Source organism: Amblyomma mixtum, chromosome 3, assembly GCF_055824585.1.
Source record: "Amblyomma mixtum isolate Tamu chromosome 3, ASM5582458v1, whole genome shotgun sequence".
Classification (NCBI taxonomy): Eukaryota; Metazoa; Arthropoda; class Arachnida; order Ixodida; family Ixodidae; genus Amblyomma; species Amblyomma mixtum.
Window position 1 is genome coordinate 333,105,992 of NC_143014.1, and position 17,864 is coordinate 333,123,855.

The window sequence follows — 17,864 nt, forward strand, 5'->3', positions numbered from 1 at the left end:
CTATGAATGGACGTGGATGCTTGAAAATCCAAAACAAGCGCGTTTGAGCTACGTTTTGATTTTGTGACGCGCCGAAACAGTCGCCAGCATCGGAATGCATGTCCTCGAGTGCGCCGAAGGTGGCACCTTTATTTTTGTGCTCACTATACAGCGGAGTGGCTACATGGTAGAAGGAACTTTTTGCTGCTCTTTCAATACTTATATCATTTATTTTAATGTGAAAACGAACAGGTCACGGACGAGAAGAAAGAAGCATGCAGCTACTCCATGCGCTCCATGCTCTGGAAACACAGCTTGTTTCGGTGCGCGCCTCTTCGCCGCGCTGGCTGCAGAAAGGCACACAGCAGCATGCCGGCATCGCGACTATAGCTTGGTGCAGAGAGCCAATGTCAAGGAACATGGTTAGGACACAGAAACAAGAAAATTGTGCTTGTTGTGGCTTCGCCGGGCGCCGTACTTTTCAATGTGGCCCGAGCGCATACCAGCAGGCGTATGCCCAAGTAATGGCTGAGGCACCGCGGTTTGTGCACCACACACCAGATGGCGCTGAATTTTCTAAAGGGTCTATTGTCACTGCCCTGCGTATTTTTCTTATAGCTGTGCTATGCTATGTATAGGGGTACCTCTGAAGCATTCTTGCAATTACATTAGGTGGGAAGAAAAGAGAAAAGGTTTTGGAAGTGCAGGGGACAAATCCTGCAGCCAGTAGTGCAGACTTCCTGCTGTACTCTTTTGTAGCACGGGCGAAAAAACTGTGCAGCTCACATTTTGCTCCAAAACATATTGAAATTAGTTTTACTGGCATGGGAGTACACCTTTTTATGCATTTCTTTAATGATACTCTGAAAACTCAGTGTTAAGTGTGTGTTTAACTGGGCATGAAGACTGAAGAGCAGTACAGTGTCATTGTCAGGGGCTTTCTTTTGATTGTCTTGGTCGTTTCTATTTGAGTACAAGCTTATTTTGTACAAAGAGAAGCAACAACAGGTGGCTGTTGCTGCAACAAATGCACAATTTGCCGTCAGGGTAAGTGGAGCCCTTCATACCCTTCTTAATTGCTACGGAGGTGATAATATGGGTGGCAAGCCGACTTTTGCTCACTGTTCTGTCCATCGCATTTTAATCTTGAACCAAAGATTCATGTGTACTTCAATGAGACCTTGTATTATGTCTAGCAGATTGAATGTAGTGCATTTGTTGGCTTTTCTACTCAGGCAAGGCTGTATGCACCTCTTTTGGCCTTTCTCTGGGAGCAGTCCCCATGTCACTGGGCCTGTAGGCACAAGCGTAAATAAGGGCAGCACATAAGTGCGGTAAACCAGGTCGCCATTTAAAAGTTCACAAGGTTTTGCTTGCATCGTTACAGCTTGTGCAAGTTTTTAGGAATGTGGGTCAGTTTATGCTATGCTTATTGGCTGAGCAAATATTGCACTACGTTATAAGTAACCTGTATGATGCGAGGAATTATTTTTGGATCTGTGAACATTCACTGCAAACGACCCTGGGGTTCAATTCAGAAAAGAAAGCAGCACCAGAGCTGAAAAGTGGGGACAAAGAGACTTATGACGCAACTTAGGGGCTGTATTCTGAGGTTTATGGAGGTACAGGACATTTCCAATTTACAGATTGGCAGTTTATCTCCGCTTCTCTTCCTCAGGACTATTTCATCACATTTACTTGTCATTCCGTCAGAGTGTATGAAATGTCAGCATTGGCTTGTCTCTTCGTGCAAGAAGGGAGGAGCATACTTTCATGTGTATTGCTGAAGAAAAAAATGATGATGCACTGATACACAATCGGCTAAGCAATGGAAGAGTAGCATATGCATGCAGCACTGGGTACATCCCTGGATGCAAAGAAGTGTCAGCAGCTGAGGAGCTCACCTTAAGGACCCCTCGCATTACTGTTTTGTGTGGGAAAAGGCATGAACTAGTGAGACTCTTCGGAACGGATGCTTTTTCTTTTTTTTTTTGCATTTCACCAATGCCTATCTGTATATAGGTAGGGCTTTTCAATCCTGGGTTTTATTTTTCTAAAATTCAGAGTAAAAATCGGGAAAAAATTTTTTAGCTTAAATTCATGTAAGTTTCTCAAAACAAAGATTTATAATTCAGGGTTTTACCAGCAAAGTTTTTGCAGCAAAAGACAATATATTGAAAGCACTTGTCTTTGTATGGTGCATAAAATGGTCTTTTTGTTATCTTTTGCTCATTGTTTTCATGAGCAATACGGAAGTTAAATTGCACTAAAGAACTGTTTACCTGATCAAATGCTTTTTTTTTCTCATAATGTGCAGTAATTTTTTTTATACACTGCCATCTCTTGCACAGCACTTCCGTGTCTGTGCAACACCTGCCTGCCTTTGTGCACTGGGGAAACATTCATTTAGCATCACAGTGGTTGTTTTAAATGCACAGGAGCCTTTGAGCAAGATGTTGCTATCGCAGTGTTGAAACAGCAACATCAATAAAACATCTAGTCAGTATCCATGTCTTTCCCGCTCCTAAAACACACTTGTTGATATTATCGTGGAATTAAGCCATTTTATGAATAACAAGTGTTAGAAGAAGGTTAAATCATCAGTCAACTGAAAACGCTCCTCTTCAGCACTGGATACGTGCTAATTTTTGCTGGGCGTCTTCCATCTCTAGAAGGCGATTATCAGGTAGAAATTGGGTTTAACCTGATCTTTAAGAAATATGCTTGGGGTGCAAGAATCACATGAAACCATATTTTACCCGAAAATAAAGGGCCCTATATATGGAGCTTAACGGGTGACACTTGCATATTGTGACATATTGGAAACCACTGAAGAGTTATCATCCCTCAGTGTCATTGTCTTATGCAGATGCATGCAAATGAGGCTTAGAACATAAGTAACTTGAATGCTTTTGGTTTGTTGTGGTTTTATTGCTTTGGTGCATTGAAGTTGGGCTAAGCAGAGTTTAAAAAAAAAGTGAGTAGTTTTGTGTGTGGAAGTTCATTAGTCGGGCAACTGAAATTCAACTTCAGTTTCAGACATGCCAGTCACACTTGGCGTGGTTACGACAGTGCAAAAACATGCGGACAAAGAAGAAAGGGCAGGACAATGCAGTGCTCTGTATAGTTGAGCGGGACTAACCAACTCACCCATTCTTGCCTGTTCTTCTGTATTTGTTGTCATTTGCACTGTTGTAGCTATGCTTCCGTCCTTTAGGCTCAAATAATTTTTGCACCAGTGGTAAAGGTTGTTGTGTTTTGGTGCAGTTTGTACAGGAGTTTCTTTGATAAATTGATGTATTTTGGTGTTTTTATCCAAGTTGCATTTTTTTTGTTCACTACTTGGTACTAATGGGCACAGCTTTTTTCTTGCTTCATGTGTGGCAACAGCTCCTGGGGAACAACTTTTTAAACTTTGCCAATGAGGCACTGCAATTGGTCTGTGAAGTTTGACAATGAAGAAGGATTCATCAATTTTCTAAAGCAGGTTGCATCTCCTATCAACTCTTGGAGACTCTCGACGCGCCGTCTGCAGCGACGACAGTGGCGCCAGCGGGACTGGGCTACGTAAATAACGGCCGGTTTCAGCACGCTGAGTGTGTGTGTGTATTTGTGTACGCGTTTGCTTGTGGTGTCCCGTTCTGGGAATTGTTTTGGTCGCGCACACGTGCGCCCGCCGGTGGCTCCTTACCCTCTCCTTCGAGGTCGAGAAACGGCCGTCGCCCCCTCCTTCACGGCCGAGAGACACTGCTGGCTAACCTTTGCGGCAGCCTTTGTCGGCGGCTGCAGCGGGGGGGAAGCGTGGCGGCGCAACCAGGGTACGGAGGCCCCTAAATCGGTTGTTGGCGGAAACGCGTCTGTTTGGATTCTCAAGTTCGCTCTAAACCGACAGCGGACCGACAACGAAAGGGAGTCCATCATGGTGCGGAACGGCTCCGACTTGACAGCGAGAATGTGTATATCACCTTAGTTGCCGCCAAAGGACTCCTAATTCCACGGAACGATGGGTGAACAAAATACACAAATCGACCATCTGTGCGTAGGAGGACCGGCGAGAGTGTGAATGTCCCGCCTTTTTGTCACGGTTGGAGGATCGGCGAGAGGGTGATGTTCCGCCCTTTTGTGGGCGGGTTTCGTCAAGAAATGTGATTGGCGATGTTCGAACAACCAAGTTTCCCCAGATAGGTACCTGGGGAATTGAAAATGTATAAAATGTGGCTTCAGTGTGCTTCTAAAGGAGAGACTCCTGATAACCTGCTATGTAAATAAAATCGTCTATCTTGTCTGGCAGTAACCGGCTGCATCTTATTCCGCACGTTGCTGGAGAGAAGAACAACTTCGGAGACCATCCCGAGGTACGAACCACAGTGCACTAACATATCTGGCGCAGTCGGCAGGATCTCCAGCGATGGGCAAATGAGAGCAGCAGCGGTGGACGGCGGACGAGACTGGTGGCGTGGACGGCGGACCCGAGAACGTCACTGAGGAGCCAGCGGCCTGCCAAAGCGAGTCCCTCCAGACCTGTGGAAGAAGAGAGCACCGCGGAGCGACTCTTCAGAAGTCAGACGAGTGCCTCTTGGTTTCCTGTCGGGCGCAGTTGATGACAATGCCATATAACTTGTGAGACAGGGAGGTTAACACCACAGATGCGGAGTCGGACTGGGTTGAAAGCTTGCAGGAGTTGGCGGTGACCAGTGACGCGGTGGGGGATCTGAGTAGCGCCATGGAGGAAACAGCGTCGGAGCAGCAGATGAAAATGCTGGAGCTTCGATTTAAAATTGCTGAAGCAGAAAAAGAAAAGCAACGATTAATTCTGGAGAGCCAGAAGTTGCGAGCCCAAGAGCGGGCTGAGTCCCACGAAGAAGGTAACAGCGGAGCGCTAGCTGTGGATAGGTCAGAGGAGGATAGGCGCCTAAAATATGCATCCTTATTGAAAGGAGTACTAGCACCGATGCCAAGTCGGGAATTCCTAGTGCCCGGGTGGTTTGAGGATGTGGAGGCGACTCTTGATTCATATGACGTCCCGTCTGAGTGGCGGGCCGGGCTTGTCTTGCCACAGTTGAGTGAAAGAGCACGCGGATTGCTTTCTACGTTGACAGCCGAAGAAAGAAAGGACTATAAAAAAATGAAGCAAAGTATTCTAGATGGATTGAGGTTGTCAGCAGCAGAATATAGAAGGATGTTTGAGAGGTCGGCAAAAGCAGCAGATGAGACATGGGGCCAATTCGCAATCCGGCTGGGAAACTATTTTGAATACTATACAAAAACCTCGAAGGCTACCACTTTTGCAGAATTAAAGCAGTTAATGGTCACAGACAGGTTGAAGGAGTGCTTAGCAGCTGAGGCACGGGCCCATATTGTTGTCAATGAGAATCAGAGGTTCCTTTCTCCGGGCGAAGTGGCCAAGCTGGCGGAGAGTTTCGACGAAAGCGTGAGATGCAAACCAGGGTCAGCAGCTAATTTGGGAGGCTATCGAAAGAGGCCGAGTGGGGACCAGAAGGAGCGGGCCGGTGCAACACCTCATCAATGGGAGAATTCTACTTTAAGAGGAATGAAAGGACGGTGCTTTGAATGCAAGTCACCAAATCACTTCGCTAGAGATTGCCCTCTCAAAAGGACAGGGGATAAGGCAGGCAGACGAGGCCAAGAAAAACCAGGAGACTGCGCCGTGGTGGCTAAAGTGAATGCTCATTTGGAAGAAATAGCTCCCGCGAATGAGGTTGGCATGCAGGAAACAGAGAGGGTAGGTAGGAATTGCCTCGAAACAGTAACATTGAGAAGTTCGGAACAAAGCATTAATGCTGTGATTGATTCCGGGACTGAAATGACTGTTATCAGGCGAGTTCTAGTGCCGAAGTATGAGGCAGCTGGTTCCACAATAAAGCTGAGGGGAGGTTTCGGCGATGAAGTAAGAGCTGAGCTTGCATATGTACCTCTCAGAGCAACGGAAGGTGCACCGTTTGTCTCGTTCGACAAGGCACAACCAGCTTTGCTATGTGCGCTGACAGACAAACTGTTGGCCGGAATAGACGCGCTCATAACTCCCGCAGACTACAGACAACTCCTTGAAGAAAGGGCAGTTGTAAACGAAGTTGTTTCAGAGGCAGAGACCGAAGGCGGTGAAAAGGAGACGACAGAGCATAAAAATCAGCAGACGGGTGCGTCCTTGGCGGTTACGGGAACAGACGAAGAAGCCGAGAAAAGGCAGAGCGCTCGGCAAGTTTTCCGTGAGGCTCAGGAAAATGACTCATCGCTGCAGGAGGCTTGGAAGCAGGCTAGAGCTGGCACACATGGAATGATAATCCAGGATGAGTTACTCTATCACCAGGAGCACGTAGTGGGACGCATGTGCACACAGTTGGTGCTGCCATCGCATAAACGACAGGAAGCACTAGTGAGGGCACACGATTCGCCTTGGGCAGGACATTTGGGAGAGCGAAAGACTTTGCAGCGCATAAAAATGTCATTTTATTGGCCGACCATGGGCCGGGAGGTCAAGGAGCATTGTCAGTCCTGCCACCAGTGCCAAATCAGGGCCCCTATGAAAACACAGGACCGCGTACCCATAACGGCATTGGCCAGGCCTAGTGCACCATTCCAGGTGGTATACATGGATTGTATCGGTCCACTGGATCCACCATCAGCAAGGGGACATCGCTACGCACTATGTGTAGTTGATTTGCATACTAGATGGCCTGAGGTTGTTTGTTTGAGGTCCTTAACAGCTAAGGCTACCTGTGACGCGCTCACCCAGATATTTTCCAGAATGGGAGTGCCAGAGACCATATGCTCAGATCAGGGCACAAATTTTACATCAAATTTAACGCAAATTATGCTGCAGAAAATGGGAGCGACTCCCAGATTTTCCACTCCCGATCATCCGCAAAGTAATGGACTGGTAGAGCGGTGGAACGGCACTTTTAAAAGGATGCTGTTTCACATTGTAAGCGAGCATGGACGTGAGTGGGATCGAATGGTGCCATTCCTGCTTTGGGCTTATAGAGAGGTGCCACATGCCATCACGGGTAAATCACCGTTCGAGCTTATGTATGGTAGGATGCCTGTCGGACCTCTGGCTATACTGCAAAAGACGTGGTCAGGAGACTGGGTTGTTCCCGACTCATTGGCAGTGCCAGCAGCAGACTATCTCGAGAAATTGAGAAATGATCTCGAGGAAGCCAGTAGGGAAGCGGCAAAAAGTAGCGAGCTCACGCAGCAAGCTTATGTGGGGAGGTACAACTTGAGGACCACCGACAAACAATTTTCTCCAGGTGACCAGGTTCTTTGGCTGGAGAAAGAAGGCGATGGGAAGTTAATGGCACACTGGAAAGGTCCAGTAACAGTTGTGGAAAAGGTGCGGCCATATAGCTATACGATTGAGCTAAGTGATGGCACGCGCCGATCAGTGCATGCAAATAAGCTTAGGCCATACAACGCGAGGGTCAACACTGTAGGCATAGTATTTGAAGGCGACACGGAGTTTGGAGAACTTCCCGTGTGGTCAGATACAACGACAGCAGTTGAGCAGCTGGAACGGGTAACTCTCAGCCATTTAGATCTGCTGCAGCAAAGGCAGGTAAGGGAACTAATCGGGAAGCACTGTGAGGTGTTCAGTGATAAACCTGGCCGCTGCAACTGGGGAGTGCACAAAATCAAGCTAAAAGATGGGGTGCAGCTGAAGCGTGCGTACCCTTACAAGGTGCCCATGGCACTAAGAAAGGAAGTTGACCGACAGGTGGCAGAGCTAAGGTCGTGGGGTTTGATATATCCGATAGAAAGCTCCCATGCACATCCCGTGGTGTGCGTTGCTAAGAAAGATGGCAGTGTCAGGTTATGCTGTGACTATCGCAAGCTGACAAGGTGGGCGCTGGCTCTCCAGAAGTATAGCATTGTAGTGGAGTACAAAAAGGGGTCTCTAAACGCAAATGCCGACGCTATGTCGCGTATGGTCGCCAATGAAGAAAGCGAGTAAGATACCGTCGTCCATTTTCGCGGCCTCGGTTTGCGAGAGGTATGGCATTGTTGGGTGCTGCGTTGGCGGGGGACCGAGGGGTACTTGTTGACAGATGAAGTGGGAGCAATGCGTCAAGCTCCTGTGATTGTTGTGTGCAGCAAGTTCGAAGACTGTGCCGCACAGTTTTGTGGGGAGGTGTTGAGCTCGACGCGCCGTCTGCAGCGACGACAGTGGCGCCAGCGGGACTGGGCTACGTAAATAACGGCCGGTTTCAGCACGCTGAGTGTGTGTGTGTATTTGTGTACGCGTTTGCTTGCGGTGTCCCGTTCTGGGAATTGTTTTGGTCGCGCACACGTGCGCCCGCCGGTGGCTCCTTACCCTCTCCTTCAAGGTCGAGAAACGGCCGTCGCCCCCTCCTTCACGGCCGAGAGACACTGCTGGCTAACCTTTGCGGCAGCCTTTGTCGGCGGCTGCGGCGGGGGGGAAGCGTGGCGGCGCAACCAGGGGACGGAGGCCCCTAAATCGGTTGTCGGCGGAAGCGCGTCTGTTTGGATTCTCAAGTTCGCTCTAAACCGACAGCGGACCGACAACGAAAGGGAGTCCATCATGGTGCGGAACGGCTCCGACTTGACAGCGAGAATGTGTATATCACCTTAGTTGCCGCCAAAGGACTCCTAATTCCACGGAACGATGGGTGAACAAAATACACAAATCGACCATCTGTGCGTGGGAGGACCGGCGAGAGTGTGAATGTCCCGCCTTTTTGTCACGGTTGGAGGATCGGCGAGAGGGTGATGTTCCGCCCTTTTGTGGGCAGGTTTCGTCAAGAAATGTGATTGGCGATGTTCGAACAACCAAGTTTCCCCAGATAGGTACCTGGGGAATTGAAAATGTATAAAATGTGGCTTCAGTGTGCTTCTAAAGGAGAGACTCCTGATAACCTGCTATGTAAATAAAATCGTCTATCTTGTCTGGCAGTAACCGGCTGCATCTTATTCCGCACGTTGCTGGAGAGAAGAACAACTTCGGAGACCATCCCGAGGTACGAACCACAGTGCACTAACATATCTGGCACCTTTCCTGACAGATTTGGAAGGTTTTCATTTATCTTTTTCAGACAAGTCCTTGCTGCTCCGGTTTAGTTGTGTATTATGCCGCTCTCTATTTTAGTGAAGAATGTATATAGTTTTTGCCTTTGGTCGACGTACTGTCTCCTGTGAAGAGACTTTGATTGAGGGTTTAGATTTTTTTGCTTGTTGGGAGCTGTGACGGTGATTGTTGTTGGTTAAAATAAGCGTGCGGCATGCACACAACAAGGAGGAAGTTCTCGTAGTGCTGAACCAAGTGCATTTTCTGAAAGTGGTCACAACATGCAGGCCCAATCCTCTCCTGCATTGCTGGTGGGCTTAACTTTTCTTCCACTCCCATTTCAGGCTCTTGTAGCAAAGGCCCTGAGTCTTGGTGGTAGCCTTACCGAACTCGGCTACTGCATCTGCCAGGACTTGGTGGTTCCCGCGGAAGCTGATGGCGACAGCCTTGTGCATGGCAGCTCAGCACTCATTGAATACACTGCTTGGCTCTTTACTAGTGAGCACAGACTCAGAAAGGCGAGTGTAATGACATTTTCTTGTACTGTAGTAGACTAGCCAGATGGCAGGTATTGAAGTTTTTAAGTGATCTTTAAGCGCAAAAGTGATTCTGAATTTAAAGGCCACATTTCTACAATATCAGTTGCGCAGATGTCTGCAAAGATAATGTTTTGTAACGTAATTTTCATGTATGTGCGGCAGCTTACTACCCGCTTTCCTTCACTATGAGCGACGATGCATAGTGATGACCAGAGTTGTAAGCTGTAAGAGATAACAGCACTCACAGTTTCTGTAGTAAAGCTTCAGGTAAAGGCCCTGTGGCTGGAGGGCCTTCAAGCGAGGCCCTCCAGCCAATAGCGTCGGCCAATTGTCATGACGCTGCGGTTAATCCCATTTCACTGAGGCATTTTCACACTAGGGGATCAACTGTGATGTCAGGAGAACCAGTCGATGCCATTGACTGGAGGACCTCCTTTGAAGGGCATCCGCTGCTGCATTCTTGAGTTGTATCCGACTATGGACACATTTTTTAGTTTGTACATAGTGCAATTCTTTTTCTGGTGGTGTTTGAGTGAGAGTACAAATAACAAAGCATGGAAAGGGCAAAAAAAATGCCTTCATTAATGTTTTCAGTCTGCATGCTTTTTGGAATGTAATTTACGGGTAGCCTTGCATTTGAGTTTTACATGGCAGCTGTTGATTGAAACAAGCAAGGCTGCAAAGCAAGGTGGTGAGTGGAGAGAGCCTGGCTTTGCTCCTTTATTATGCTAGCCTGTAGCTTTCCTTTATTTCATTTAATACGGTTCTTTGGGTGATTCGATTTTCTTTTGTTCGTTTGTTGTAAGCAAGCCTAGTTCAAGCTTCTCATGATGCATGGTTGCCCTTTTTTGCTTCTTTCTGTAATGTGCTGTGACGTCACAGATGCATAGGTGATCATGCTTGGTGTCCTGAATTTAGTCACTGTGATAGCCAAGACACTCACCCTTATCCCTGAGATCATCAGTTGGACAAACACCTCTCCTTGCCAAATAAGTGCTGAAATAATTGCAGGAGGCGTCGTTATTTGATTGCACTGAACTAATGAGATGCTTACAAATTGATTTTGAGTTCATAAACCTTTTGGATGGTCTAAAAGTGGTCTTCATTGCAATTTCGTTTTCTGTTCAAGTGTAAAGAGTTTTGCCAATATGTGCCGGTGTTCACTTTTCGAATCGTTTTGCAAAGCACATAGCCTGTCTATGCAGGCCTGTACTGCTTCCCTCGCGTCAGTATCGAAATATTTGTTTCAGACATGGCTGACGTCAGCAAAGAATGTGACATCAAGGGCAAGAATTTTTTTTTCGTAAGAAGTAATAAGCATAGAGAGAATTCTCAAGGGAGCCTTTCTTTAAAACTTGGGAGAGATTGCCTGAAAAGCATGGTCCCAAAAAACCTTAAAAGTGTCCGTTTTTCGCAGGATGCATTGTTGGGCAAGTTGGTTCGTGTTGAGTAAGCCAAGATGGGCTGAGCGTAAGGACGTCCACGAGAGAGGCAACACGGGACAAGCACACTCCCTCGTTAGTCCTGTTTTGTCTCTCTTGTGAACGTCCCTTGTGCGTAACCCATCTTTCCATACTTGTCAATTTTTTAGCCTAGTTATGTATTTGAGCTTCTTTCCTTACCTTCACCCTTGATTTTCGTCAAGCTCAGAGTGAAATGCCTTCTACCATGGACACACTGTCTTCTTGTACATAGAGGTGTGTTCTTGCATTCATTTCATTCTCCAATTGAAGCAAGCTAATCTATCAGTTACTGTCATATTCCTTGCATTGTAGCACACATGCATGCCAGACTTCTGTGCTGTTTTTCTGGTGGTGATGCCTCGCCAACTAATCCTTAAGAAGTGCCACTTTTCACCAGAAATTGCTTCTGGCACTAGTGAGACTGACCCTCAAGGAGACAAGTACTTGGCTGTCTCAGATTAATCTAATTTGCTAGCCTTGCATATCACATGCAAAAGTGATAGGAGGGTGAATAGTAGTGATTTCACTCTCTGCTTTTGCAGGCGGTTTTTACTCTTGAAATGCGTTCTAGGACTCTTTTGAAAAGTGAACATTATTAGATGATGAGACCTTCAGAAACATTCATGCTTGCAATTTAAGGGCTGAGTAGAGGGGACTGAGGTTTTACCTTTAATGTTTTATGTTCATCTGGAGCATCCCCGATGTAAACATTTGTTGTGGGCATGAGGTTTGTTATTATAAACAAACATAGCAAAAGAGGAGAAAAAGTTGAACTGTCAAAAGGCATTCCGTGGTAACTTTTTTTCATGAACATATGAATGGCAGCCAAGTTATTGTGCAGCTTCAGTCATAAAGCCAGGAAGTGGCTGTGATCACTGCAATGCCATGTAGTCGTGTGCTTGCTCTGTGCTTGCTCTGATCGCTGGGGTTTCAGCCAGGTAGCTTTCACAACTGATTGTACTTTAATATTTAAATGTGGAGATCTGACTTCTTCACATCTGATTACTGCTAGTGCACTCAGTGTCGATTCTCGGGACAAATGGCGTGGAACATTTTTTTTTTGTGTGGGGTGTTTTCAGGCTAATAACATGAAGTTATGAATGATTTGTTATTGCTTTCAGGTCTTTGACACAACTGACAGTGATGAGCCTCAAAAAATTAAGATTGGAAGAGGAAAACATGTGAAGGTATTTATCATGATTCTTTTTTTTTTCAACTGCTGCTTTCTGTGTAACCTTTGAATGAATTTGATTTCTCAGCCCGTCTCACACAGTACCGTATTAATGCGCATAAGGGCCGTACTTTTTTTTTAGTTTCAAGGGCCAATTTTTGGGATGCAACCGATGTGCACGCTGTGCGAAAAAAAAAAATAAGAAAAAGCTCACCAATCGGGGAATGAGTGGCATTTATTCTACGTACATTCATCACTTGCGGAGTCTTTGGACTCTGAGCTGGTGCTGTGCTCTGGTGCATGCTCATCCCACAAGAAGTCTTGCAGCATGTCCGTTGTCAAAGCATAGCCGTTGTTCTGCACTTCCATCACATAGCAGAGCAGCTTGCCGCGGAAAGTGCGCTTTTTGCAGGTTGTGTTCCTCAGTGCATCTTTTTGGTTGCACCCTCGTCGGAAGCACTTCTCATCCACGTCAGATTTCCTGCCCACCGCATGCTTGCCATGTTCAAGAGCAAACTGCCGGCCGTGTAGCTGTTAAGGTGTTTTCCAATCGTGCTAAAATTGCAGCGCTTGGCGGCAGCACACGAAAGTCACAACTGCAGTGAACTACCACGCTACCGCAACTCCCGTGCCTTTGACAGTCACAAAAAGCTGTAGCTGGTGATACTGATGCCGGTATGCATAGCGGGAGCTTGCAGGGGAGGAAAAAGTTAATGAAAAAGATGGTGATGACCAGCAGCCTCTGACGCCATTCATGGGCGACACCTGGAACCTCCTGTGCGCTTGCATTATATTCACGCGTGAGTAGTGGAAAGTTTAGGTGTGGTGCTTACATGGATCTTTTTTTTTTCAACATTTTTTTCGGGAAAACAGGGTGCGGCCCTTACATGTGTTTATGCGGTATTATGAAAATAGTTAAGGACAAATAATTTAACATGCCTTTGCACCCTGGGGAAAAATAACATTTTTTCATCCTTTATCCTTGCTTAGCGTTGTCAGCTAATGCTGCTTTTAATCCATATTTCTGTCGCCTATGCCATTTCTGATGCCTTGCTGGTGTTTGGCACATGATGGCCTCAATTTTGGCCATGCTATTAATCCTGGGCTGCTGCTACCATACGGTCGGTCCCAGATTGAAGCAGTTTGGTGTATTCACAACTCAGTAATAAAATATGCCAGTAGATCAGCTTATCTGTAGCCTTGAAGCAAGAATGTGGTCAGTGCACACTAGCAGCATGCTCGTAGCGCGCTGCTTGCAGAGTGTCATGAAGGCTTGCCGGCTTCGCATGAAAGCCACAGCGAACAGAGCTTTGGAGCTAGTCACCGCTCCTCATAGAACTGCTATTCTTGGTTTAAAGTGGCCGAAACGAGACAGAAGACGACAGGACAATCCTCCACTCACAACTAATTTTATGAATTCAATAGAAGTAACGCCAACCAAAAAGTTGTTGTTTAATATGAAGACGAAGACGTTTCGGCTTCCATACGGAAGCCTTGATCACTGGGCGGAAAGCCCAAAGCACATCGCTTAAGTACGCTGCAGTAATTGCCCCAAGCATCTTGCGTACGTAGGTGGGAGATTGCCTGCGTTGTGGTTAAGGGTTTTTTTCTGTTTGGATTGTTAGGGATTCCAGATATCGACGTGACAGCCAATTCTTTTCTCTTGCGATGACTGAAGCTTCTTCCCAGGCTATTCTTACTTCTAATTAAATTCATGAGTCTTCTACCCGACCAGACGAGTTTTCGGCGAACGTTAGATTTCACAAGTAATTTTATTGTACCAGACTTGATGTACTATCGGGGACAAAAGTTTGCGGGGCACGAGTTCTTGGAAAAATGTTTATTGTAGCTCCACCTCGCTACCCAGTCACCTGAAGGCCTTTTAATACCTTCATACAGTATCATCTTTAAACTTGGGAAAAAACCCACCTAGGCGCAAATGATTTCACGACACAAAAAGAGACGAGGAGACAACGGACAGGCACCATTAGTTGGCGCCTGTCCGTTGTCTCCTCCTCTCTTTTTGTGTCGTGAAATGATTTGCGCCTAGGTGGGTTTTTTCCCAAGTTTAAAGATGAATATCCAACTAGCCCGTTAACATGCCTTACTGATACAGTATCAGGCGACTGGGTAGCGAGGTGGAGTACAATAAACATTTTTCCAGGAACTCCCGTCCCGCAAACTGTTGTTCCCGATAGTACGTGTATAGCTTCTGCTTTTATATGTGCAGTGAACACCCCTTCATGCATAAAAAAATAATGCAAAATTAAGTATGAAAAAAATTGCTCTGAACAACGTACAGCGAAATTAAAATTTGTCTAGAGCACAAGATGCCTTCTTGATAATAAAACATTTCCATCAGTTCCTGGAGCATCTTTTTCTTGTTTCTGTCGAGAATTCGTATGCCAGTAAAGTATGGCTCACGGGTGCAGGAAGTGCATGACTTATAATGTGCTTTGACGAATGCCCATCTTGCTTTATGTTGCACTGTTTTTGTTCGGTTCTTATTTGTCTGAGCAGTTTACTTGCTATCCTCCTGGTGATATAAGCTCTGTCCTCATTGTGTGTCAGTCATGTGAGCATTTTTCTACCTAAGGATTCTTTCTGTTCGATCTCTTTTTTGATGCTGCAGGGACTGGAGGAGGGCCTTCTTGGCTGCAGGAAGAATTCTCGCAAACTCCTTGTACTGCCACCCTCCTTTGGACATGGCTCAAAAGGCTTGGGGACCACAGTTCCACCAAACCCTGTTCTGGTGTACGATGTCTCAGTCATCTCCGTCAGCAGGGTGGGCCATTTTTGCCTCTGTGGTCAGCGCATGCAGTACACCACTTTGCTTGTGCTTGTTGTATTCTCAAATCCACACCAATCAAACCATTGAATGTCTCCATGGCTTACTTGGCTCTTCTGGTTGTGTATACCTCCTGCTTTTGATCCATCTGTGTTCATATAGTTTTGTAATCATTGGCTGCAGTGCATGTTCCAGCACCCCTCTGAGTTGGGAGTAGCAGTGAAAACTTATTAGGACAGTACTGTTTGCTCTGTCCAAACATAATTTTCTTAGCAGACCTCTTTAGAGCACAACATTTAAAAAAATTCAGAGTTGTTGTAGGCCCACCAAGATGCATGCAGTTAATCCTGGGTATGATGAAGTTGAATAAAGTGCGATTTTTCGTTACATCCAGCTTTTCGTTGCATGCAGTTTTTGCAAAAATACCCGAAAGGGCAATGCAGAATGGAAACCAAAAAGAAATAAATGTGGGTAAAATCACCTTGAAAATGTTTACGAGAAACCCAATTATTCGATGTCTGGTAGCGCGTCTGCCGCAGCAGCTGCCGCCGCCTCCGCCACGGCTTGCGCAATGCTGCTACGAGAGAGAGGTTGGAAGAGGCAGGGGCAGCGCGGCCGAGCTAGAGGAGAGCGTGCGCAGTGGTGTCGCTGCTGTAGACTGGCCTGCGGCCGCAGAGGCGCGGCTCCATACTCTTCTTCCTGCATGTTCCCTCTTTTGTTCTGGCCGCCGCTGTTGCCCCAGGAAACGGACTCTTCGCCTTGCGTCGCTGGTGCTCTCCGCCATCTGCGCTCTGCAATCCCGACGCGCAAGAGCTATCTGCGCCGGAATTACGCAAGCACCGCGCAGTGGCAATGGGCGCACCCTGCTCGTGCCGTTTCGGTTTTGCTATGTCCTGTCATTTTTCACTGCTTTTGAGCATGCACTCTTGTAGTGCCACACGGTATGGTGTTTCAAAGGCGAAAGCAATGGAGATGCAGCGACGGACGCATTGTCTCAACTGCGGTCGCTCGTTGCGATCGTTGACGCTCCTCTCGCTTTACTTTTCAGCCAAATTTCGTAACTCAGCGCAAGCTAACAGATAGTCGTCCTAGCGAGTTCGTTACAGCAAGGTCAAGTGCCGCTAGGCGTTTGTTACATGGAGGTCTGAAATACACGCACTTCAATTGGGGTGGCGTTGGGGAATTGAAAAACTTCATTATATCGAGGAATTCGCTATATGGAGGTTTGTTACATCCAGGTTTAACTGTGTTGCTTATTGCAAGATGCATATCATTCCACCAGTATGCTTGCCCACGAGCATTGCCCTTCTCCTAATATCTGCAGGGCTGTGGGTGCACATCAAATGTGGCAGTGGTTATAAATTCCAAGTTCATATTTTATTTACTTTTGTGACTGCACTCGTCAGAGCTCTGGTTCATTTTGTGAATGCCCTACAACTCGTATTGCCATTGAATGCTCCACCTCTGAATGAAAGATTTGCTGTTTCCTGCAGTGTCTTGATAGGCTGATTTTGCTTTTTGCTGACAAAGTGTACTCTTGTTAGTTCATACTCACTCATTTGGACTGACCCTTTGTTCCTCTCAGTCTTGTCAATGTTTAATGTAATAAGGACTTTCCTTAATTCAAACTCGCCAAACTCTGATGAGCATTTTTGGTCCCCTTTGAGTTGGAAACATCAAGAGCCAGGTGTACTACAGTAGCAAAGCCGAAAGTTGGGCAAGTTGTATGACGTTCATGATGTAGTAATAGCGCAAAAGGAACATGGGGGATGGAAAGGAAACAGCGCAGACAAGCGCTGCGTTGTTTCCTTTCTGTCCCTCATGTTCCTTTTGCGCTATTTTTGCATCATGTACTACAGAGCCAGATGCTGGCTTTGTATCAGGATTATACTGGAATAAAAAATGGACCAGATGGGTTTTTGTTACACTATGTGTGATCAAACAGTAAAGCACCCACAGAATGAACACCAGCCAAAGCCTTCTCATAATGATGCGCAGGTGTGATCAAATTAATATGGAGCATGCTTCGGCATTTGAACTTTTCTTGCAAGTTCTGTATATACAGTAGAATCTTGATGTTATAAATCTCACGAGGTTGTGAAAAATATTCGTATCATCCAGAATCCATAAGCATGGGAAATACATTAAAGGGACACTGAGGAGAAATTGAAGTTGGCTTGTATCGAGAGAATACCAGCTCCTGATTACGAAAACGCCACTCATACTGACAACAAAGCTTTTGTAACGTAGAAAAGAGCAAGAACCAAAATACAGATATCGCCGCCACAGGCCAAACTCGCACGTACAAGCGTGATGACGTCATAGGACAAAACAGTGTTGCTAGAACCAACACTAGGACACGAGAAGCCACGAATCACTGAGGCGCAGCCAATGCATGCGCAAATCTTCTTGACGTCGCCAGATGGCGCCACATACCCGGCAGCTACGTGTGCCCCTGCCGCATCGGGACCAATCAGTGCCTGCTCGCCGGCGATAGGCGGGCTCCCGGTATTCTGTTAACTGTAACAAGGTACACGGTATGCTAAAGGTGTCTATTTGCGAGAACTTCGTTGACGACTTCGAGAACGGGATCATCGTAACGCTGGCAAAACGCTGATGCAAACGTAAACGAAGCGACGGTAGTGACGACCGCAATAGCCGATGGATGCCTTCAACGTGCGGCCGGTGGTAGCTTTCTTTTCGGCTGCTGCTAGGCCGCACTGCTGGCTGTCAGAAATCACGGAGTCTGCGTTACGTCATGTGTACGTCATGTTTCACGTCACTTAGTCCTGTGTCGTCATAGGAGAATTCCAAGTTTGAATCAGACCGGCGGGAAAAACTTTTTCAACTTCGAATCCAAATTTCTTAGAAATAAATGCAT

At 46.6% G+C, this 17,864-nt stretch overlaps 1 protein-coding gene across 3 annotated transcripts in view; it reads left to right on the forward strand.

Moving 5' to 3' along the window:
* LOC149355992 (FK506-binding protein 15-like) overlaps positions 1–17,864 on the forward strand; it is a 282,100-nt gene that overhangs the window by 6,927 nt on the left and 257,309 nt on the right. For all 3 annotated transcript variants that reach the window (XR_016291608.1, XR_016291609.1, XM_089584064.1), the window contains exons 3-6: positions 952–1,026; positions 9,367–9,540; positions 12,146–12,211; positions 14,828–14,980. Coding sequence is in view for 1 of the 3 variants with exons in the window: in XM_089584064.1 (XP_089440190.1) it covers positions 952–1,026; positions 9,367–9,540; positions 12,146–12,211; positions 14,828–14,980 (468 nt within the window). In the remaining 2 variants the exon portion in view is untranslated. The remainder of the gene's footprint in view (positions 1–951; positions 1,027–9,366; positions 9,541–12,145; positions 12,212–14,827; positions 14,981–17,864) is intronic.